The sequence below is a fragment of the Medicago truncatula genome, chromosome 8 (assembly GCF_003473485.1).
Source record: "Medicago truncatula cultivar Jemalong A17 chromosome 8, MtrunA17r5.0-ANR, whole genome shotgun sequence".
NCBI classification, from domain to species: Eukaryota; Viridiplantae; Streptophyta; class Magnoliopsida; order Fabales; family Fabaceae; genus Medicago; species Medicago truncatula.
The window spans coordinates 22,729,264-22,753,902 of record NC_053049.1 but is presented as its reverse complement, the minus strand read 5'-3'; the positions used below and the strand labels follow the sequence as shown (position 1 = coordinate 22,753,902).

The 24,639-nt window shown below is 34.0% G+C and overlaps 2 protein-coding genes across 5 annotated transcripts; one reads left to right on the top strand and one right to left on the bottom strand.

The window, feature by feature from the left end:
• Positions 1-855: 855 nt before the first annotated feature.
• LOC25479856 (alpha,alpha-trehalose-phosphate synthase [UDP-forming] 1) lies at positions 856-24,105 on the bottom strand. Of its 4 annotated transcripts, XM_024774700.2 has the most exons (19): positions 10,831-11,656; positions 10,720-10,738; positions 10,138-10,535; positions 8,246-8,343; positions 7,556-7,944; positions 7,321-7,435; positions 7,051-7,152; positions 6,779-6,929; positions 6,437-6,525; positions 5,564-5,612; positions 5,036-5,136; positions 4,283-4,470; positions 3,830-3,947; positions 3,276-3,443; positions 3,072-3,194; positions 2,893-2,986; positions 2,671-2,801; positions 2,340-2,438; positions 856-1,758 (listed from the first exon to the last, which is right to left on the bottom strand). In XM_024774700.2, exons 3-19 carry the CDS (start codon positions 10,493-10,495, stop codon positions 1,342-1,344), a joined length of 2,790 nt encoding a protein of 929 aa, XP_024630468.1. In that variant the 5' UTR covers positions 10,496-10,535; positions 10,720-10,738; positions 10,831-11,656; the 3' UTR covers positions 856-1,341. The 4 variants fall into 4 exon arrangements, with proteins under 4 accessions (XP_024630468.1, XP_024630467.1, XP_024630469.1 ...); XM_024774699.2 differs by lacking the exons at positions 10,720-10,738; positions 10,831-11,656 and adding an exon at positions 23,907-24,105; XM_024774701.2 differs by lacking the exon at positions 10,720-10,738.
• LOC120577497 (uncharacterized) lies at positions 16,449-22,645 on the top strand. Its single transcript, XM_039829053.1, has 5 exons — positions 16,449-16,564; positions 19,335-20,337; positions 20,692-21,576; positions 21,718-22,551; positions 22,610-22,645. Exons 1-5 carry the CDS (start codon positions 16,449-16,451, stop codon positions 22,643-22,645), a joined length of 2,874 nt encoding a protein of 957 aa, XP_039684987.1.
• Positions 24,106-24,639: the final 534 nt, after the last annotated feature.

Sequence of the window (24,639 nt, the reverse complement as noted above, 5' to 3'; positions counted from 1 at the left end):
ACGACTTTATTTTTTTTTCCCAGAATTTAAAAAAAATATTTTACAGGGGAAAAAGCCAAAAATAACCTATATTACAGGGGGGTAAAGCACCATTAACCCATATTTCATTACCCGAACTATCTATTCTATGGATTTTATTAATCTTATAGAAAATAAAGAATGTCTCATTTTATTTAAGAATAAAAGTCATCATACATACACATAAAATTATTGGCCTCTAAGGCTTGTACCAATAGTTGGTACGTCCATCATGCAGAACAACCCTATCAAATTACCACGGCATACCAAACAATAAGTGACAAGCAGGCATTTCAACGTTTTCATTTTTATCAATTTTTAAGCACACATCTACTTGTTTGTCAACAAGCATTTCACAGTTTTCACTAAGTCATTGTAGTTGTAAGGACTAGCCTAGGGAGAGGTGTTGTTTCCAACTCCAACTTTGAAACCACTCAATTGCTCTTTTTAAAAACTAAGTCAATCAAGACAGAAAAACTCCCAAAATGATGATTAACAAAAACAAAGACTTAACGCAAAAAGGAAGGCACAAAACAAATTTTAAATGATGGAAAACAAGGGAAAAGCTATTCTATAAATAAATAATAAAATATGACGAAATTTAAAGTGTGGCAAACACAAAATAGAGAAGAGTTAAAGAAAGAATCACAAGAAATCCAAATTCTGATTTTTTCCGAATATGATGAACAATGAAGAAAAAATGAAAGTTGAAAGTTTTTACCCAAAGTTTGGCCCTTTTTAAGGAATCTTGCTTTGATTACCACTTGATGAACCCTAATTTTGTGAAATGGTTTTATTTTTTCATGTATGAGATGTCCGGGGTTCTGCTTCAGCATATTATTTGCATAAAGAAAACAATATTGAGCTTAAATAAAACAATTCTGGTCCAATTTTATTATTACAAATCAAAGACATAAAACTAAATAAAATGAGGAGCATGGCATGCGCCCAACCCATCTTCGAATGGTTTGATGCAATTGACCATTTTGTCCTCCAAGTCCTCTATTGTTGTCTTTGCTTCAATGATTGTGGTCACCATTTGATTTAGAGCCTCCCTAGCTTTCTTGGTATGTGCCCTTGTCATTGGTCTTCCTAGCCCTTGAATTGCTTGACTTGTATCTTGGACAATTATGCCCTCATCATATTATCACATTCACAACTCAAACCTTTGCTAAGCACATCGCTTGCGAGGTAGATACTATTATACTCACAAGTACTGGGCTAAAAGCACAGAATTTATATATGTTTTGGGATTGAAAATGAATAATTCTTTTGTATGGATAAAAAAAAAATCAAACTTGTTACAAAATATATTCAACTCATTTAACTAAATGGTAAAGAATGCGGTAATGAATCCGCTAGTTGCATCAGAAACTCAACAACATGATCTGGTGAATCAAGTACATATCGAGCATTCGTTCGATTTCGCCCAACAGAACATGAGAAGTAATTATCTTTATTAAGGTCAAGGACGTTCCATGATGAATTTTCTGGAGCAGGATGCCGTTGTGAACTGGAAATTTGATTATTTGTTTTCTTCTGGTCAGAATTTGAGACTAGCTTTTGTGCCTTAGTTTGAGATGATGACTTTGGTCCATTTTTACTACTAGTTGGGGTGACCTTCAAAGCCGGTTTCTTCTCAATGGGAAACTTAACTGCTTCTGTTGTTGCCTTACTTCCCGGAAGACTCACACCAATAGATGGAAGATCTGGCTCAAAAAAGGTATAAAGATCTTCATCCTGTTACAAGAAGAAAAAAAAGTTCAATCCTCTAAAGTATTTATACAGATAAAAAGGACCAAAATTTCATCGCAATGAAAGTTAAATAGGTTTAGCAGAGTGGAGAAGTAAAGAGAAAACGACGTTGGTTTTCTTTTCTTGTTTTCTTGTTTTCATTTTAAATGCATAATTGTCCCCTAGTCTTTAATCTATTTACAGTTTTTAAAGATTTGTAAAACACACACAAGCTGCTTTTTTAGGTGTCCCTTTACAAATCTTTGAAAGCAAGAAACAGATTGAAAACATATAGACAGTTTATGATCGTTCGATATATAGCACATAAACCAGAATAATAAGATCAGAATATCGTCTGATCAAGAGTTACAAGATAAACGAGACATTAGAAATAATAACTTTTAAAGGCAGTTCTGTCTAATGAATTATCATTCCTATTTCTGAAAAAACTGCTTCAAATATCATTCAATAACACTAACATTTTAATCTTTTGGTTCGCATGAGAAAAAGTTGCGCAATAATTGACTGCATGTCTAAGAGGAATATAAAATACAAGATAAACAATAATATATGAAAGTATAATTCACCTTCCCCAGAAAATGTCCTATGCAGAGAACATAATCAATTGGTGATGTCATGGATTTGCTATGAACAATCTCACCCAGGATGCGGTCAATAGCTGCTCCCTAATTATAAAAAGAATTTAGAGTAAGCATTTAAAAACGTACTAAAGAAAAATATTTCGATGAAAATGAAATTGAATCCCCTTCAGCTGTTAGGGGCTCTTTGATACAGATATTTTCTCTCCCTAAATATATGGCCCCTCTGCCGCTGCACGATATTGCTGCTATAGAAGATATTTGTTGAAGAGATTACAGCCTAGTGAAGAAAATTTTTAGAAACAAGAGATGAGATCACCTTTGTAACACCAACAGCTCTAACTTCAACAGATCGGCTCCCTTGAACAACTTCAACTGATGAATTAGAAATCGGACCTGTCCACAGATGTTGGAGCATGTCTCTTGCTTGAAGTTTGCCAAATTCAACATCTGCTTGAAATTCATGAATCAGTAACAGGATCAAAAGAGAGCTGTAAAATCAAAAGATTAATCGATATATATGAACAACTCAAGCAAGCACCTGCATATTTGTAATTCCAAACAAGTGAAGTTTCCCTCTCTTCGAAATCAAAATGTGACCGCGGTGTTCTTTCTGTGAAGTACTCAAAAACATGCTTTAACGCAGGATTGGAAATGTTAGTTTATGACATATATGAACCAAGTCACATTAAAGAATTGAAATTTCAAATGAGCGCTCACCTTCACGCTGTCAACCCATTCCATATTCAGATGCTCGGGCATTGTTGTCATCCACTCACCCTTTGAAGGTTGTAAAAACATCCCATTCTCTGCTACCAACCACATGTCGTATTCTTTGAAGTTCTGTTATAGGAAAACATTACAAGTGGATTCGAATAGCAGTTCATAAACAAAACAAGTAATGTGCCAAGAGGCGAGAATTACATCATCTAGGACTTTTCTACCACTTCCACTGAGCACAACTACTGTGGTATTTGGATCACTGCATAGTGCTTTCAAGGGTTGTCTCAATTTTGGATGCACCTTAAGTTCCATTTCTTTAATCTGATCACCTGTTTTCTCAACCGGTTCAGTTAAAGTTCCGTTGAATCCCTGTAGGTTAATAACCATACTCAGTACAAATGTTGATACAAGAATCGATAATAGATGCAATGTCCTGACTTATTATTAGTGAAACATTGTAGAAGAACAAATAAAAAAATTCTTCAATAGTAACAGTTTTGCTTTAGGCAGTGTCAAATATTGGAAACTTGAAACTTCTGAAATAATATCACTGTATGAATATCCAGGAAATAGACACGACCTGGCACTTTGCTTCTAACTACACTACCCTTGCAAAGTTTTACTCTTTTTTCTTTATATATATCCAGGAAATGTAGAAAGTAACATATTGTAAGAAACACTCGTATGAGGAGTAAAGGTCGTAGAAACAATAGGACATTCAGAGAAGTGACAAGCTTCAGTGTCAGACAACACACCAAAATGAGCAATCTATTAGTTGAGTCCAAATAGCGTCTGATTGCAATCTCAGTTGGAAGCCGAGGCGGAACTTGTCTTGTCCTCAGTTGTGCCTCAATAACAGTATCATTTAGTTCACTGCAAATATTCAAAGATTCGTAAGATAATATTGATCTTCCTGATAAACAAAGCAAGAGATGTACTCTTTATTTAAATATTTTGGTTAATAATTTACAGACACACATCATCGTGCCTTTCTACTATTCCTATCATACAAAAGCAACAAGTAAATAACCATCATATTCAAGTATGACTCTGCATATATTCACAGATTTATCACGGCACCTGAAGCCTCCGGATACAACAACGTCTAGATTTAAAACTAGATAATCAGCACAAACAAACAGTTGACAACAGATTACAGAAGCAGAAATGGATTCTGTGCAGTAACTGCATCACGCAATTCTGAATACCTTACAAAAGTTCCAGCCCATTCTTGTGCAGTGTGGGATTTCACATGAAGAAAATTATGATTATGTCTCTTTTCTCTTTCTTCAGGTTCCATATTCAATGCCCTTGCAATTGCGCTAGCTACATCTGTAATGTTCCAGGGGTTGACAAGAATTGCTCCAGCACCAAGAGACTGGGCTGCACCGGCAAACTACATGAAACGTACCAAACATCAGGTGTCAGATCAACATTATACATATTTAGTTGCATGAAAGAAATATGCAAATATGATTTATCTGTACCAGAGATGAATGATTTCTATAAATCAGCATTGGAATTATAAAAGGATGAAAGATCATAGATTACTAAAATCAAAATCAATTTTTAAATATCTCCTCTCCACGAGGAGGTAGGTTCTCATGAATGTCGTGAGGTCTCGAGAAGAGAAGAAATTCTCCAAAAAGCTTATGTATTTTACACAAGCCATAGCATGACGGCTTTTGGTCTTGAAGCATGAAAAATGCTTGAGTTTTTAATTCGGAGAAAGTAGGAAGCGATAATTTAAATCTCAACGACTTAATTTAAAACTCAACATTGATTTATATCTCTAAAGTGGATAATCCTAGACAGTCTTGCCAAGAACAATTCTAAGAAATTTTGAAATTATGCTTTATTATACAATAATAATTCAGCCTTAACATAGCTTTTTATGAAGAACCTTAACATAGTTTTAATTGACAAGTTGAAACAAAATAATAATATGTTTATGTAATTACTTCACTAAGAATGAGAACCCCTTTCTTTTTCTCCTGGCAAGCCACAAATTCATAACTGACAAGATTCATTCCGTCCCTTAACGATGTGACAAGCGCTACATCTGCATAAAATACAGTTGGTATGAATACAATTATTGACTCTCCAAAGAGAATGCATTTTATTTATTATAAAAAGCACATTGCTTCCAATTAAGACAACTAGCATATCAGGGATACTGCACAGCAGTCAGATTTTAAGACCATTAGGTACGACTCGGACAACAGTTTGGTTGATAAGGTAACTACTCTCAGATCATTCTCAGAGCAGTTTCCAACTCTTTACATTTCCGTGGACATGATTAACTTATACTACAAAACTTAATATCCAATGCATATGACTTACCTCTTTCAGAATCATTTTTAAAACCATGCTGAAAATGAACTCTCAGTCTCAAATATAAAATTATGCTTTACAACTTCACAATAAGTTATTTATTGAAAAAGATCATGGTAAGCTAAAAATAAAAATGTAAAAGTATACAATTTTACCAGTAACTGCATACAAAGCACATAGTTCATGAAAGTCAAGAGAGCGATCCTGCAAAAAGAAAAGAAAAAAAGTCCGTGCGATTGTCAAATAACAAAGTCTTCGGTCAATTGAGAGTCATAATCTATGAAAGCTAGATACCTAAAATATGAAAATGACTTGATGGCCAAATACCAAAGTAGTCATTATCTCGATTTAGCTTTTGGGTTGAGTTAAGCCAAGCTCAAATTCTAGTGATAGTTAACACTTAGTGAGTTAGTTTAGTTGGTTAGATTTGGGAATTGTGTCTATACATAAGAGGAGATGAAGACCCTCAAAGCTTTGCAACATTGTAATCCAGAGAATTTTACTTATTTTATAATACAGTACAATTCCACTGGGAGCTTTTGCTCCCTTTCTTTGACAAAAAATAAAATAAAATCATTCCCATCAGTTAGTATCAAAACTCTGATTTCAGAGTTGTCGGAGATTTTGGAGTGACAACGACTTGAAGACTAATGCATACTGGTGGATGATCGATTGAGACAATTAGAGTACGGGAGGAAAGAAATTATATCTGTGTATTTGACAGCTATTCATTTTCTTTCCATCATGGGAGACATTGATTCTGACGTTAACAAACTCAAATATTTCTCTCATTTTCATTGCTTCAAAACGTAATATGACTTCTTATTTTCATTTTCCCAAAATCAATTTCTAATTACTCCGTTTCCAAAGGAGTCAGGCGAAACAGATATCATGACAGAAACTAACAAAATCATACAGCAGGACTGCTAAATTTGATCATACAATGAAACAAGAAAATATGTGGTGATGGTAAGTCAGCATTAATCTATATAATTTTTATCAAGTTATCAGTTGTATCAATAACGTACCAGGTGATTAATAGGAACAGAAGTCAATGATCCAAATCTTCCATTGATGCGACCAACGATTTCATGAACCTGGCTTGTAAGCTTTTGATCTGTGTTATATAAGAAAAAGTGTAAAACTAATCATGATTCAAAAACCGAAAGTACAACTGTACACAAAAATGAACAGAAAAAGGTAAATATTCCATTTTCATGCCAGTATATATGCTCTCACAGAAAAAGCTTCTCATACATAAATTGCAAAACACAACCAAATACTTCAGTATGTATGATGTATAAATTACAATATATCTACGAAACATTCCTTTGAATTTTGGCATTCTAAGTTTAAAATTAATAGCATACATTCAGGAACGTCTGTTCTTGTTGGGACGGCGATTTGAAGCAAAACTACTTTATCACGCCAATAAGCATTTTCTTCCAAAAACTTCTCAAATGCAAGAATTTTCTGTGGGATTCCTTTGATCATATCAAGGCGATCAACGCCCAACATTACCTGTCAAATTCAATTCACAGAACCAAGTAAAACCTCAGATAAATTGAAAAACTAATAGGATCAAAATGTGCAATAAAAGTTGATGATTTACAAAAATATTACAACAAATTAAGAGATATACCTTTCTTCCTTTGAATCTTTCTTGCAATTCTTGGATATGTTTCTGCACTTGAGGAAGGTCTAGTGCACGTATAAATCGTCCAGAGTCTATCCCGATCGGAAACTGACATTCAAGGGAAACAGAATATTTTTTAAGCTCACTATGGTGATTGGTTACTCAAAACTCCCCCTTCTCTTCTAATAGATGAAATTTTATTTAACTTTCAATAATAACTGCTAATAAAGTCATAAATCAAGAGTGAACTTATAATCAAACTACGTGGGCACTTACTGCGGCAACTCGAGTTAGCTTCCCTTGATACTCAACCCCATAAGGTGTACCCTCCAGTCCAAGAATGCGAGTACAAGCACTAACGAAATGTCTTGCATAATCATAGGTGTGAAAACTGTGTAATAAAAATTGTGCTTAACCAAATCAGAAAAATGACATAAACATAAATATAAATATGAAAATTGATTAAACGGAAGATGGATTCAGCATAAGGGAGACCAAGTTAAGAACTTACCCAACCAAGTCAGCTGCAAGAACCGAAAGCAGGAGCTCGGAACGAGAAGGCAGTGTCCTATGAATTTCAGAAGAAGGAAAAGGGGTGTGAAGAAACCAGCCAACTTTCATTTTACTATTATGTTCCTTTAAGCATTTTGGAAGGAACATAAGATGGTAGTCATGGCACCAAACAACATCACCCTCTTCATAGTGTTGGTTCACAACATCAGCGAACATTTGATTGGCTTTCTCATAGGCCAAAAATTGAGACTGAAAACTACGCGTGGTAGCAAGACGGTCTTCTTGTGGAAGTGCAAGGTAATGGAAAAGTGGCCATAATATATTGTTGCAATAGCCATTGTAATATTGATGAACAATTTCTTCTTCCAGAAATACCGGGATACACCTCTGCAATGTTTAAGTACATGACAAGCAACATGAGGACACCAAAATTTTATAAATCACTTCACTATTTTGATCCTCGAAATAGTAAGAATCGAACAATTCAATCATAGAATTTCCAAAATACTAAAATCAACTATCTTAAATTGAAAATCATGGATCAATTTAATTAGTAATCAATGTTAGATCACTTGGTGATGAACTCTTCTTAATCTACTACTAATCAATGTTAGAGGAGGGATTAAATTAGGTAACAATTTTCAGTTAAAAGAATGTTTAACCTATTTTGTGAAAAAGAAGTGAATACCTTTTCAGCCAATGCTTTAGTGAGTGCCTTTTGTCCAACCTCATCTGGGACATTGACACCAGCCCAACCTATCCACCTTGCCTCAAAAGCCTTCACGCCTTTTGTTAAACAAGAAACAGTTAGCAGATAGATCCCTCCCACTTACTAAAAAATTATGCCATTTTGAAAAATGTTTAAATACAATCATAGTCTTATTTTGAAATGTTACATTCACAGCTAGGATTGTAACATTTGTCACATTATAGGAGAGAGAAATGTCAAGAACATTCTATTTTCGACATTCTTTCTAACACTCATTTCTTAATAGGTGAAATTCTTGTAGGTCTCACCACTATGTGTGGGACTCATTTCCAAAGTGTGAAATCTATAATGATTTCATCAATTAAAAGAGTGAGTCTTAGAGAGTTTTTATATCACTTCTCTTATAGGAAATTAGCTTCTTCATCTGGACCAACGCACTCGGAAGTTACTCAATTATAAAAGGGAAAAATGAGATATATCATATTAAAGAGATATGCTAAGGACTTTTTTTTTACAAGCTAAGGAAACTTCTATCTTGTCAAGTAACCTAATGGTTATAAATTCACCTCTTAAAATGCATAAGTGGGGTGTGCGGGGTTTGAACTCCGACTTCTTTCTTGTCTCTACCAGCTGAGTTAAGCTCACGGGGACAAGGAAAGGTTTATTTTAACCAAGAGAAAATTGAATGTACTAGTTGAGAAAATTAAATTAGAAACGTTTCTTTTAGCTCTTTTGTTTGTAATAACCCTTTGTTTCGTATGGGAAATGGGAAAGGCGCCCTAATAATCTGGAGTTCGGTTGAGAGGTAAGTAAAGTCTGGCCAAAAATTGTTCTACACAGGAATCGAACTCAAGTTCTCCTGAGAAATTCGACCATGATGGAGCTCATTAACCACTTGAGTTCAACTTCTTGGTTAGAAAACATTTCTTTTAGGTCTGTTTTGGAATTTGAATTTGAAGAATTTATTTAAACTCGTTAAACTCCTCAAGTTTCGCATTCTGAGAGAATTTTGCAGTATGAAGATAAATAAAATAAACACATAAAGCCCTCCTCTCCCAAGCCCCACTATTTCTTCCACTCCTTCCTTCCTTTTTTTTCAAAACCCTCCCCTCCTCATCCCTCCAAACTCACCAACCGGTCCTTAGAAATTAGAATATTTTCGACCATTTACGTAATAATTACATGTTATTTATTCCATCTACCAACAAGAAGATGTCAACAGTGAAGCTTATTAATACTATTCACACCCAGCGCATGTCAAGAATAATATGAAAGAATGTAAAAATGTCTCAATGAAAAACAGCACAAAAAACCCTTATATTTTGAGACTTTTATGGTTCCATTAATAAAAAACACCAAATTGACATACACAACTATCGGTATAAGAAGTAAATTAACACGTACCATAAATAAATTAATTAATAATAGATTATATAGGAATGGGAAGTTTTAATTAATAATAGATTATATAGTCACTAAAATAAAGTTAAAAACTAATAATTTCAGATTTAGTAGTAAAAAGATAGTTTCTGGACCCTAAATACTGGGTGGGTTTGGGTCACACTAGTGTATTAGATGCAGGTAAATGTAAAGAAATATATGATAGAAATATTCTCTTTTTAACCCTCATTCTTTTATTGTAAAGAGTCTGAACGCACAAACAAAATATATTATATAGAATTAATAATTGGGTAATATTTCAGTATGACGATAGCCACACTCAGTCATATGGATAGACCCGTCTCAGTTGATACCTTAAATGAATCTTAGTTGTCTCGAGACGATTAGTATGTGACACGCATACAATACATTTAGTTTAAAAAATAAAATATAATAATAAAAAAACATAATTGATATTAATACATGCATACCTAGGAGAGCACTGACGAGGCCACCTGCACTGATCTCTAAAGACCAAGAATCTTCACCTGTCCTATTTGCCGACACAGGCAATCTATTTGCCACAACCAAAAGCCTTTGTTTATATTTTCCAACAACATCATGATCTTCATGTTGCCTTTGAGTTACTATTGATGATGATGATGATGATGTAACATCATTTTTATGTTGATCTTGTTCTAAATATACATCACCCATTTGATTATTATTACTTGATTGAATTCCACTAATTCCACTTTTTCTCAACTCTCTTTCCCTTAATAGCCTTTCTACACGTCCTGGTGGTATATGATGATGATTGGAATCACCGTTGTATTTATTTCCTGCCATATTTTATGCTCCTTCTTGTTATAAATTATAACTCCTTTACCTGCATTTCCTTATTTGGTTAATTAATAATATCTTAGCTAATCAAATCATATATATAAATTCTCAAATAAACTCAAGAATTTAGTTGTGCATATCAAATCAAAAGAGGAGAAAATCTTCAAAATATGGAAATGATACTAACAAATAAAAAAATAAAAAAATAGAGTGAAGGAAATATTTCTAACCTGTGTTTAGAAAGAAAGACTATAATAGATGCAAGAAAGTTATATTGAAGCAGTGAAGGAAATAATGGTGGGTGGTGAAAAAGAAGAAAGTTCACATGCAAATTTCGTCACCTTGAAAATTAGCGGATTGTGTCCTCAAAAGAAGGGAACTATGGACTTAACAGGTTGTTGGTTAGTATTAGTAAGTCAATTTTTTGGAAAGTGTTTGGACTGCAAACTTAACAGCTGGGTTCATATGAAAGAGACACTTTGTGATGAACTGTACATTTTTCAATGGTGATTCCATTGCAAATTCTTTGTATTTACTTCTTGCGTTTGTTGTTTTCAAATTTTTATTGTATTACTCTCTTTCATATTAAATATGAGAAGATTTATCCGGTAAGCTTAGCTCAGTTGGTATGGATATTGCATGTCATATGCAGGGGTCAGGGTTCGAACCCCGGACACCTCACTCCTCCACAATTAAATTATGTAAGCTCTAGTCACTAGACTACTTGACCAAAAAAATATAAGAAGAGTTTTTTTTTTCTTTTTCAAATTCATTGAATAGATAATATAGATAATGTATTCAGTTTATATTATAGTCCAGATAAATTAATATTTCAATGAAGTTAGAAAAAGATTATTCTCTTATGTCCTACTAACATGTGTCTTTAGAGTATACTCCTTCCGTTTAAAAATGTAAGCGAAAATTGATCAATAAAAATTAATGTATTATGTTCAAAATTTGTACCAAATACATCAACTTATGTTGACCAATTTTTTATTACATTTTAAGACGGAAGAGTATGTTAAGATTATTTCATATAGCAAGTATTTATTGGAAAAAATTAATTATCAAAAGTTTGAAAAAACCTTGTGCATGTGTTAGCATTTCAATTTTTTTATCATGGAAATATTATAACATTTCCTCTAAAAAAAATTAATGGGTTTTGTTAACTGATACCCCAGATACTGATTAAGAAACTAAAAACAGAAATAAAAGACATGATTTACAATGAAAAGACTAATATTTTTTTTTTTTGCTGAAAAATAAAATAGAATGAACTACCTTCAAAAAAATAGAATGACAATTTCTAAAAAAAAATGTTTCCTTTTTTAATTCTTTAACCAGTTAACATTTTCCAAAACTTTTTTAGCAAAATTTAGTTATTGTATTCAACGATGTATATTCAAAACAATTGTTGATAGTCAATAAGTAATAAGAATAATTTTGTATATATAATTGTTACATTTATTCATTCATTGATAGACTATCTCAAACCACCAGTATTTTTATATTTTTAGGAAACTACTAGTATTATTTTTAGGGTCCTCCTAACCGGAGCCCCTGGGATACCGGTTAAACATACCATAAAAGGGAATTATTACCATAAAAGAAAACTGTTTTGACTTTATTATAAATTAATTACATAATTTCAATTCATTAATTATTATATAATTTCCTTTTTCATATTCTTAACCAGTACCTCGGGGGCACCGGTTAGCATTTTCCTTATTTTTAGGCAAGTGTTCTAAAGATACATGTTAAAAAACTAAAAAAAAATGTTTACATCGAACAAAGTAATTTCTAAATATTTAAGAAATTTTTCCTCAAAAAGAAATGTTTAAAAAGTTACATGCACGGTTTTTAAGATACAAATTTTTCAATGGCTTCTTGAACATGTTAGCATGACGCTTGTTTTTTTAAAACAGAGAGATAATATCATAGACAATTACTCCCTTGCTTCAAATTATAAGTCGTTTTGAACATTTAACACAAATTAAGAAATGTATTTAATGTTTATGAAAAAGAGAAATTATGATTTATTTAACAAAAATATCATTCACTTATGGTATGAGAAACACAAATTGAAAATTCTAATAAGATAGAGTAATAAATAGTTAAAGGTACAATAGAAAAAATAACATTAAATATTTTATTAATAATGTAAAGCAAATTTTTTTTATTTAGATAAAAAGAAATAAAAAACGACTTATAATTTTGAATGGAGTGAGTATAGAAAATCATGGTTGATGTCGTTTTTATTTTGATTGTACGTGACATTCAAAACTTTAATGTAATTCCCTAAAAAAAAAAAAATTAATATATAACATTTCCCTTGCGTCTTAAGTGTAAGTAAGTAACTTTAGAGTTAGACATTTTAATCTAACCTATTTTACAATAAGAAGTTAATACATACGTACTCGTAAGCTTATCTCAATAGATAACGATAACATTTAAGTTATCCAGCATTTTAGTATATAATGAACCAATGAGCCGCTAACTCATGAAAATCACTCAAGTTCCAACAAAGGATGAATTAAATCTCACACCACTAGCTCGTTGTTATCGCTATCGTCTAAAGTATGTTAGACTAGGTTGCCAAAGTTAGGGGCCACAAAATTTATCATATCTACTTTCTTATATCGATGCATAAAATTTTGTTTTTACAAATATAAAATCTATAATCGTCGTTGTGCAAATAATTAACGGTATTTTGTATTTAAAATAGCAAAATATTTAATAGAAACATTACATTAATGTTTTCTTTAAATAACATTAATGTTGACATGTTCAAAATAATCATGAGTTATCATAATTTCATCGTATCAACTTTCTTATATCAATACATATAAATTTTAAACCACAAATATGAACACATAAATCCACAACAAACGATGTGCAAATATTTAACGATATTTTATATATAAAATAACAAAATATTTAAAAGAAGAGTCATGCTAACCGGTGTCACTGGGGCACGAATTAAGCAGTCAAATATAGTAATATTTGCATTAAATGTTTAAATAATGATAAAAAAAATGATAATATTTACATTAATATTAGTGTAATCAATGCATTAAATGTTTTCTCTTTTAACTTAAAATTTTCTCTTTTAACTTTCTTTAACCCATGTCCGAAGACTGGAGCACTAGTTAGCATTACCCAATTAAAAGAAACATTTCATAAAAAAAAAAATTTAAAAAAAGTAATTACATCAATGTTGATATGTTAAAAATAATAATGAGTTTTCAAAATTTTATTGTATCAATTTTCTCATATAATACTTAAAAAGAATTTCCACATATATATGTATGTATATAAGCACAAATTCTATAACATGAAGGTTGTAAATATTTAACGGTATTTTACTAGTACCAGTAAGAATAATTAATCCTCTACAAAAAAATACTCCTAAGAAAACTCCTCTACAAAAATAATTAATTAATATTGTGACGAGGTTGGTGTAGATAACTAGATATGTTCTTCCTTGTCTCTACTTTCCAAAAAGAAATGCCGTCACCTTCGTGACTATGCCTTTTTAGCGCCCTGTGAAGGTTACACGAGGATTCCATTTCCACCTTCGGTTTTGTTTTTTTATATATTTTTAAACCTCTTAATCAACATGTGTCATGCTTTCTGTTGCCAGACCCGTTCTTAGTTACTTAAGGAGCTCAATTAAATTGCACCTTCAAAAGCTTTGTGCTTAAAAAAAATGATAGATTTTTGTTAACCAGTATCTTCAGTGAATTCTACAATATTTTAACTTTAGAAAGTTAAATTTTTCACTTTTCACCATTTTTTAATATAATGTTACTATTTTTATCATCTTAAACAATGCCCCAATAACATTGTTTAGCACTTATCAAAAAAAATTAGTTTAATGCTCACACTCTGTTTAAATAAAAAAAATGTTTTCCCCGTCCCATAATAACTGAGTCATTTGCAAAAAATAAGTGTCTCAAAATAACCGAGTCATTTCACTTTTCAATATAATATTAAGGCTTAATACATCATTTGATCCCTTAACTTATTTTCAGTTTTCAATTTGATGTCTTTACTATTAAACGTTCTAAATTGGTCCTTTATCTTCTTTTCATCATTCAATTTGGTCCTATTTTATTCATTTTAACCATAAAAAAAAAAAAAAAAAAAAAAAAAAAAAAAAAAAACTGTTTGATAAATGAAGTCTATTAGATCTAAGTGTATCTTCTTCCCTCATCTTCATCTTCATACAACCTTCATCAATCTTCATCATCTTCAACAACTTTTTTTTATTCTTTCAAAAATTCATCATTTCAACTTCAACAAAAACCACAAAATTAAACATTTAAATTTATAATTAACACCACCACCATCATTCAAAATCGGATCACCAAAACCCATTAACTCCAAAAAGAAACCTTATGGTTCAACTACTCCGCTACCAAAACCGATTACTTTCTCTTCTGTCATAACTCATAACATTCTTTTTCTCTTCGATTCTTTTAGACTTGAGAAAAATCCAACAAGTTTTTATTCAATTGTTCTGATTTCGTCTGATCCCTCATTCGATTATATGAGCATCTCATCGCCCTTTCATTGGCTTACTAATAGACCTCATTTATCGAACGGTCTCCTTCTTTTGAGGGTTAAACTGAATAAAATAGGACCAAATTGAATGATGGAAAGAAGATAAAGAACCAATTTAGAACGTTTAATAGTCAGAGGACCAAATTGAAAACTGAAAATAAGTTAAGGGACCAATGATGTATTAAGCCTAATATTAATTACTTTTTCCCTTTATAACTCTAATTAATATTATTTTCATCACTCTCAATTCAATATATTCCACTTTATATTTATTATGGTGGATAATGCACCAATACTTATCAAGAGCACTTAAAATCATTTTTCTCTCTCATTCATTTATACATTTTTCTTAATATGTGTGAAATGAACAAATGGTTCAGTTAATCCGGGATGGATGAAGTATATATGTTACTTATTTTTCTTTTTTCAGTAGATGTTTGGGGTTTTTTAGACCTAGTTCTCCTTTCACTTTTTTTTAATTTCGTTTCATGTTTAGAAGTTCTTCTGATTCTGATTTTTTAATGAAGGCTAGCTACAAAAAAAAAAATTGCATTTTTATTTTACTGAGGGCCTATTTTAAAAAGAGATTTGAGCCTCCTATTTCATAGGAACGATCTTGTTTGTTGCATCAAAGTTTGTAAATAATAAACGTTTTTTTTATTTATGACGTTCTGATTTTATTAAAGGTGGTATACATGTTTGTCCCTTTTAAATTATAACAAATTGGGTTTATCTTTTACAATGACACTAACAATATAAAATAAAATAAAAAATCGTATAAATCTTCTCTTTTCAAATGACATTAACAATTTAACATTATTATATAAAATTATGTTTAATGGTATAATTGGAATATTGAAAAAGTCAGTCGAAAATCTTTTTTATCCTTTATATATACCAGTAGAAAGAAAGACATTCATGTGTCCATCTTTCAGCTTTTATGGCTTTAATATTTGTAAATTATAAATGATGTTTATTTATAAAAACTAATTTCGAATAAATATTATAGGATGTTTATTTATTTCAAAATAGCATGTTTATTTATTTCAATGAAATCAACAATATACTAACAAATATAATAAAATTATTATATTTTGTGATGACGTCAAGAATAAATATTATACGAAAATTTGTTTAAAGCTATAATTTGGATAATGAAAAAGCCAACACAAAATCTCGTATTCTCTTTATATATAGTATAGATATTCTCATTTGAAATAATTGTTTATAAATACAAGTTCTTTTTTAAATTAATAGGTTTAGTAAATTATTTATAAATATAAGTTCTTTTTTAAAATTTCACTGACGGTGTCAACACGCATCCTCTTAGTATGAGAGCCAGAGAGTTGTTAGGAAGATAAACAGCCTAGAGTTTCCCCTAAGAACAGTTGAAATGCAAGAAGAAGGCTGTTTGGATGCAACTGAGCTAGAAGTTCAGCGAGATTTCTCATGTTTGCTGAAAAGGGCAATACTGGACATCGTCTCTGAAAAAGGAAAGGAATGGCAAAGGTTATGTTAAAATAAGAAAACAAAAAAAAGACTAAATCAAAAAAGAAGAAAACAGGCATAAAGAGAGAAGGGTTTTGGCCTCGTCCACAGAACTGACACTCCGACAAAACTCTCAGATTTATTCCCCTCTTCTTAAGTCTTACTTTCTCAACCCAATCATGTCGCGTTCGAAACGGTTCGAACGCCCCCGTGAAGTTCTTTGAGGAGGTATAAAACCGATGTTGAGTACCGGGAATCTGCCTTCCAGAAGGGATCATTTAACTAATAATAGAGAGAGAAAAAAGTGGAAACATCCCTCAGCAACTCCATTATGAGGATTACTAGCGAGCCTGGAGGGATGCCTACAAATAGCTTATGGGGAAGCAGTCATAGTCAACCTTACCACAACATATTGATGCATAAAGGCTTGAAAAACTTTATAGGCTGGGAAAAAGAAATGAGGCCCTAACGTTGGGTCCCCCGCTGGATTTTCCATTATGGATAAGAGATGCAAAGGAAAGGGTGTGTCAATGTCGTAACATTAACACACCCTTCATGTAGCACCAACACATGTGCAGCTTGCATGGAGCACTGTCAAGTGATACATAACTCATATCTTAAAAGACAAGAAAGGGAGTTTATCCCCAATTTGACGAAGGACGCACTCATACATACTAAAAGAACAACGTTGCGGACTACAGACGCGGTCCTCGTATGGAGGAGCCTCAATGGCCCAAGCCTTAAGAAGGTCCGAGATTACATTTGATAGGTACTGAAGAAAGCCTTATGGATCCCCAAACATGGAGGGTTGCCCCAAGATTTCCTTGCTAGCTAAAGGATTTGGATCCAAAAGTTGGTTGGGACGATGGGCTCGCCTTGAGGTTAACTCATCTTCCTATTCAAATCCTCAAACTTGCCCACATTAAAGGAATCCAGGATCAAACCAGTAAAGGAAAAGAGAGAGTATACCTCACAAAGGAAACAACAAAATCTGTCTAAATAGCTTTGCAAGGACAGTTGAAATCTTACAAGATCCAACAGTTGTCAATGCGAGAAGGTAAAGGGAAGTGATCCAATAGTGCTTATCCCACATGAGAAAAACGCCTCAAAGAGACGCGACCAAACTATTAGACACTTGTTGTGGGGAAACCCAACAGATGAAAACTGATCAGAGAATCCATATGCCACTTACATGTCGCATAAAGGGGTGAATTTTGATGAAGAGTTTGAAATGAATGAAACGATGTTACCCTCTCTCCTCTAGTGAACTTATTAAAGGCCAAAATCCTAAGGGGGTAGAAAGCAAGAGGTCCATGGGCGAGCCCAAGATGAGTCAACTGATAGCGGAATTTCAAAGACCACCAATAACAATACACGCACCAAGGGTTGTGACACCACCTCGTTGGACCTTCGATCCCACGAGGAAGAGCGTTGAACAAACAATCAACGAAAGGGAGAAGATCAATAAACCTCTCCTGCAACATGTTATCCAGCCGGGAGAAACGGTACCAATCAATTATTGGTATGAAGTGTCCACCCTAACCACGTGTTTTAGGTGCTCAAGTGTCTTATCACTTATACCAGTCAATTATTAGTTTTTATGTACATTTTTTATTTAGGTTAAAATGCACTTTTGATCCCTCTATTTACATATTTTTTAATTTTTAATCCTCCTATTTCTAAAACAGGCAATGTTATTTGCACAACCCTTTCTTGTGACAACTTGTTGACAACCAAATTATACAAAGAAATTTAGGTAGTGACATAAAAATCAAAGCAATAGAGAGAGAGAGAGAAAATAGAAGGACAATGTGAGTATGAGAGAGAAAGTTGTCACAAAAGTTGTCAAAAAATGGTTGTTCAGATATCATTTCTCTTCTAAAAGCAACAATTTAAAAAGTCAATGAAATTTTCTGATCCCCCTCCTCTTTAAGTGATGTGGCATTGAGCTGACATTAGTTACTAGATTAAACATTTGCCACTTCATTATTATTCAATTTACTTTATTATTTATTTAATTAAGATATATTAAATTATTTAAAAACAATTAAAGTATATTAAAAATGAAATTATATTGGGCATAAATAGAAACCTTAAAATCAAATAAGAAATCCATAAAATTTCAATTAATTCATTGTCAACACCCAACTTCTTGTTCTCCAAAATTAGGTCTCACCCACTTTTAATTTCAAACTTTCCAATCATAAATACTCTGTTTTTTTTTTAAGTAGGTATGATTCCGAAAGTAGGTCTCATCCACTTATGCAGGAAACGATGGAAAATTGATGATTAAAGATCATAGGATTGTTAAGGTTGTAATGGCGCAAAACAAAGAGAACTAGGAAGAGGGTCTTCAATGGTCCACAGTGAGATGTATACACATGAGAACAATGAAGGAGATCCAACTAGGCAAGACTTCCAATGGTAGAATGAAGATACATAAACCTTTGATTTGTGAATTTTGAGTGTTTTTAGATTTATGGGATTTGAGTGTTTTTAGATTTATGGGATTTGAGTGTTTTCTGGGGTTTTAAAATTTGAGAAGATAATGAGTTTTTTCAATTAAGGTCAGGGCTGGCCTAAGGGTAAGGCAACCCAAGCCCTTGCTTTAGGCTCCGAATTTTGGACTTAGAATAAAGGCCTCACAATAGACAAATTTATGTGTGTGTATATACATATGAATAAAGGCCTCCAACAAATGAGTTATACAACTTTGTCGTGGAGCACAGATAGGAGACGCGATGCTTAAAATATGAGTTCAACACTTCCCCTTACATGACTTTTCTTATAGCCCGTCTGTGGGGGCATCTGGTGGTTTGGTTACGATTTGGGATAAGTCGGAAGTGGAGGTTTGGTACACCGTTCGTGGTGCGCACTTTCTGATGATTCATGGAAGGTTTATTAAGACCAATGAGGACTTTTATATTGTTAATGTGTATGCACCTTGTAATAGGAGCGCTCAACAAGTGTTGTGGAATTTATTGTCAGCGAGGTTGCTTTCTTTAGGGAATAACAAGGTTTGTGTTTGCGGGGATTTCAACACTGTGCGGTCAGTCGAAGAAAGGCGTTCGGTTAGAGGTTCTCAGTTGGTGGATGATTGTGCACCTTTTAATGATTTTATTGAAGATAGAGTTTTGATTGATTTACCTTTATGTGGGAGGAAGTTTACTTGGTTTAAGGGGGATGGACGCTCGATGAGTAGATTGGATAGGTTCTTGCTCTCTGAAGAATGGTGTTTGGTGTGGCCCAACTGCATTCAGGTGGCACACTTAAGAGGTTTATCTGACCACTGTCCTATAGTATTGTCTGTGGATGAAGAGAATTGGGGTCCGAGACCGGTGCGTCTGTTGAAGTGTTGGCAAGATATGCCTGGCTATTATGATTTTGTTCGTGAAAAGTGGGGTTCGCTTCAGGTGTCTCGGTGGGGTGGTCATGTTCTCAAAGAAAAATTGAAACTTTTAAAGGTGGCTCTTAAAGATTGGCATGTTTCAAATACTCATAATTTACCTTCAAAGATTGGTGACTTAAAGAACAGACAAGCGCTCTTAGACGGTAAAGGGGAGGAAGGGGAGCTGTCAGAGGACGAAATCAGTGCACTTCATGGTATTTCGACGGATATTCACTCTCTATCTCGTCTTAATACAAGTATTTGTTGGCAGCAGTCACGTTTAAACTGGCTCCGGGATGGAGATGCTAATTCAAAGTTTTTTCACTCTGTTCTGGCCGCAAGGAAAAGAATGAATTCGCTGTCTTCGATTTTGGTGGATGGGGTTATGGTAGAGGGTGTTCAACCTGTTCGTTAAGCTGTGTTTACGCATTTTAAAAATCATTTTCTTAATCCAAGATTGGAGCGACCGAGTGTGGGTCACCTTCAGTTTAGGAAAATCTCTCTTTTAGAGAGGGGCGGGTTGGTCAAACCCTTTTCTGAGGATGAGATCAAGGCGGCAGTGTGGGATTGTGATAGTTTCAAGAGCCCGGGCCTTGATGGGATCAACTTGGGTTTTTTTAAGTCTTTTTGGCCTGAGATGAAAACAAAGCTTGTGCGCTTTGTGACTGAATTCCATAGGAATGGGAAATTGACGAAAGGCATAAATTCTACATTCATCGCCCTTATTCCTAAAGTTGCTAGCCCTTAATCGTTGAATGAGTTTCGCCCTATTTCTTTGGTGGGGAGCTTGTACAAAATTTTGGCGAAAATTCTAGCAAACAGGTTGAGGCAGGTTATTGGGAGTGTTGTGTCTGAAACTCAGTCTGCTTTTGTGAAGGATAGACAAATTCTTGATGGTATCTTGATTGCGAATGAGGTGGTTGATGAGGCAAGGAGATCTAAGAAAGACCTTTTGTTGTTCAAAGTAGATTTTGAAAAGGCGTATGATTCGGTAGATTGGGGGTACCTTGACGAGGTGATGGGGAGTATGTCGTTCCCGACGGTGTGGCGAAAATGGATTAGAGAATGTGTTGGTACTGCTACTGCCTCAGTTCTTGTGAATGGCAGTCCTACTGATGAGTTTTCTCTTGAACGGGGATTACGTCAGGGTGATCCTCTATCTCCTTTCTTATTTTTATTGGCAGCAGAGGGTTTGAATGTGTTGATGAAAGCGTTGGTAGACACAGATCTGTTTACGGGGTATAGAGTGGGGAGAGAGAATTCAGTGGTGGTGTCTCATTTACAGTTCGCTGATGATACACTTCTTATTGGGAACAAAAGTTGGGCTAATGTGCGGGCGCTGAGGGCTGGTCTAGTTTTGTTTGAAGCTATGTCGGGTTTGAAAGTTAATTTTCATAAGAGTTCGCTGGTAGGGGTTAATATTAATGATTCGTGGTTGTCAGAAGCGGCTTCTGTGTTGGGGTGCAAAGTAGGTAAAATCCCGTTTCTCTATTTGGGGCTCTCGATTGGGGGTGATCCGCGTCGTCTTTTGTTTTGGGAACCTGTGGTGGATCGTATTAAATCTAGATTGTCTGGTTGGCAAAGTCGGTTCCTATCTTTCGGTGGTCGTTTGATTCTTCTAAAGTCTGTCCTGACTGCTCTACCTGTCTATGCACTTTCCTTCTTCAAAGCTCCGACAGGTATAATCTCTTCCATTGAATCTTTGTTTAATAAATTTTTTTGGGGAGGGGGTGAGGAAAAAAGAAAAATATCTTGGGTTAGGTGGGATTCTTTGAGTATGAGGAAGGAGTATGGAGGGTTGGGGGTTAAGAGGTTGAGGGAGTTTAACATTGCTTTGTTGGGTAAATGGTGTTGGAGGTTGTTATTGGAGAGGGATGCTTTGTGGAGAAAGGTGTTAGTGGCTAGGTATGGTGTGGAGGATGGCGGTTTGGAGGATGGGGGCCGGAGTTGTTCTTCGTGGTGGAGGGAGATTGTGAGGATTAGAGATGGGATAGGTGAGGGTGGAGAGGGATGGTTTGGGTCTTGTGTTAGGAGGAGAGTGGGAAATGGGGCAGATACTGATTTTTGGCGTGATTGTTGGTGTGGAGATGTTCCTCTTTGTGTCCGGTTTAGGCGCCTTTTTGACTTGACTGTTCACAAATCAATCTCAGTTAGGAATATGTTCCTGCTGGGGGTGGATGTGGGCGGGGAGGCGTTGAGGTGGCGTAGGCGGTTGTGGGCTTGGGAGGAGGAGTTGGTAGAGGAGTGTAGGGCTTTGTTACTAACAGTTTCTTTGCAGGACTCAGTGTTAGACAGATGGCTCTGGTTACCTAATCATGATGATGGGTATTCTGTACGTGGAGTCTATGACATGCTGACATCACAGGAGCAGCCCCAGTTACACCATAATGTGGACTTAATTTGGCATAAACAGGTCCCTCTCAAAGTCTCTATCCTTGCTTGGCGACTAATGAGGGATCGGTTACCTACAAAACTTAATTTGGCAAATCGTGGCATTCTATCTGTGGAGGAGCGGTTATGCGTTGCTGGATGTGGGATTGTCGAAGATGTTACTCATTTGTTTTTGTCTTGTGCAACTTTTGGTGCATTATGGCCGATGGTGCGGCATTGGTTAGGAGTGGTAGGTGTCGACTCTCAATCAACTTCAGATCACTTTGTGCAATTTATTCATTATGCAGGTTGTTCGAGAGGGCGACGGTCTTTCTTCCACTTGATTTGGTTGCTTTGTGTTTCGGTGTTGTGGAATGAAAGGAATGATAGGCTTTTTAGAAATAGACAAAGTATTGTGCCTCAATTGCTAGATAAAGTGAAATTAACTTCGTTGTGGTGGTTAAAGGCTAGTAATGTTGTTTTTAGTTTTGGCACTCATCAGTGGTGGTCGAGCCCTCTTTTATGTCTGGGTATTGACTGATTTGTTTGTAATTTTTGCTTAGACTTTGACATTTTTTGTGATTGTTGGGCACATCTTGTGCGGTAACAATTGCGGTGTCCGTATTAATATATCTCATTTTTGTCTATTCAAAAAACAAAAACACTTCTCCTTACAACTTTACATTGAGCAATATTTTTCCGTCGGAAGTGCTGCACTTCCACTTATATAATGCAATTGTATGCAATATTTATTTTTCTTTTTAATTGTGATGTTTTTTTTATAAAACCTACAAATTTATATTAATTTCTGATGAAAAAAAGCCTCATATTATAGTTTAGGCCTCAAAATGTGTTGGGCCAACACAGGTTAAGGTGGAAGATGATGGTTTAAGAAGATGAAGAGTGAACGAAGGTGATGGTGATAAACCATATTTCTCTATAATTTATTTTTAATATTTAAATATATAAATAAAATATATGATAAAATTAATTAAAACAATAATGATTGAAAATATTTTATCCAACTCACTAATGTCAACTCAGCGACACATCATTAATGAGCACGCTGTATCACTTAAAAAGGAGGGGGGCCAAAAAAAATCGTTGACGTTTTAAATATGGGACCTAAAAGTTGGTTTTAAAAATAGGGAGATTAAAAGTTAAAAGATATATAAATATGGGGATAAAAAGTGCATTTAAACATTTTATTTATTTATGTGTATATGTTTAAGGGATTAAGATTTGCGATCGTGGCATCTAATAATTATTGCTTAATCTTTTCACAAAAACAAAGCTCCCACCTTTTCATAAAACATAACCTTTTCTGGAAATTATTGCTTAATCTTTTTGCATAAAAGTTTCAGCAACCAAACAAAACTCATTATCTCCCATTCCAAAATTAACTCATTCAAAGCAAAGCTTTCAAAACTAAATAAGATCAAAACCAAGATCTAAGCAAAGAATACAAAACAATGCAAAATAACAGCAGCAAACACTTTCCATAGCTATAGTCTAAGTTACCATCACATGATTCAAAATTCTATAAATTCAACCAAACCAAAATTTATCAACAGCAAAAGAGAGAGGAAGAGGGATAAAACTAACCGGGATGATACAAAGGTGAGGGACTTCGAACTTGTGTGTGTGAGAGAGAAAGGAAGAAAGGAATGGAAGTGAGTACTTGAGAGAGATGCTATATATCGTCACCAACAAGATTCTTATGGCTGAAGCTCTCTCTCATTGCCAATCACTTGGAGGGAATTTGATCCAACTTTTTCTTCCTTTTCAAAAGCTAGCATTAGCAAGGAATGGAAGAAAGTATTTGGGAGACATGCTATATAACATCACGAACAGGATTCTTTTGAATGAAGCAGTCACACTCTCTCTCTCTAGTAGTCCAATCACTTGGAGGGAATTTGTTCCATCTTTTTCTTCTTTTAAAAAGTAATTAAAATAAATATTGTTGACTCAACATACACAAGGTATGCACCATGAAAAATAGGCTTATTCTATCACTCGGTCCCCTATCTTAACCCTAACCATAATTTGTATCAATTTGGTCCTCTGTGTTTTGCTCCATTACTAGTTTTAGTCCTTTTTGTTAACGTTTTTTTTTTATAGAAAAACTAATATAAAAGACTAAAACTAATAACAAAGCAAAACATAGAGGACCGGATAATTCAATAATCCAAAAAAGTACTAACACACCGTCGGTTTTAAAATTGAGAATTCTAAATTTCAAATGAAGAGAATTGGGAGAGGATTGCCTCATGTCACATGAGTCCAATCCAATCTTGACCGTTGGTTTATTTGGTGAGAGAAAAAATAGATAAAGATT

Bases quoted from the DNA above. Each gene is read 5' to 3' on its own strand.
- LOC25479856 (XM_024774699.2), bottom strand. From the start codon at position 10,495: ATGGCAGGAAATAAATACAACGGTGATTCCAATCATCATCATATACCA. The intron at 7,436-7,555 runs GTAAGTTCTTAA...TTTATTACACAG, and splicing joins CTTGCAGCTGACTTGGTTGG to TTTTCACACCTATGATTATG. The intron at 5,137-5,563 runs GTAAAATTGTAT...TATTTTATGCAG, and splicing joins TGCTTTGTATGCAGTTACTG to ATGTAGCGCTTGTCACATCG.
- LOC120577497 (XM_039829053.1), top strand. From the start codon at position 16,449: ATGCAAGAAGAAGGCTGTTTGGATGCAACTGAGCTAGAAGTTCAGCGA. The intron at 16,565-19,334 runs GTTATGTTAAAA...CTTTTCTTATAG, and splicing joins AAAGGAAAGGAATGGCAAAG to CCCGTCTGTGGGGGCATCTG. The intron at 22,552-22,609 runs GTAGGTGTCGAC...TTCATTATGCAG, and splicing joins TGCGGCATTGGTTAGGAGTG to GTTGTTCGAGAGGGCGACGG.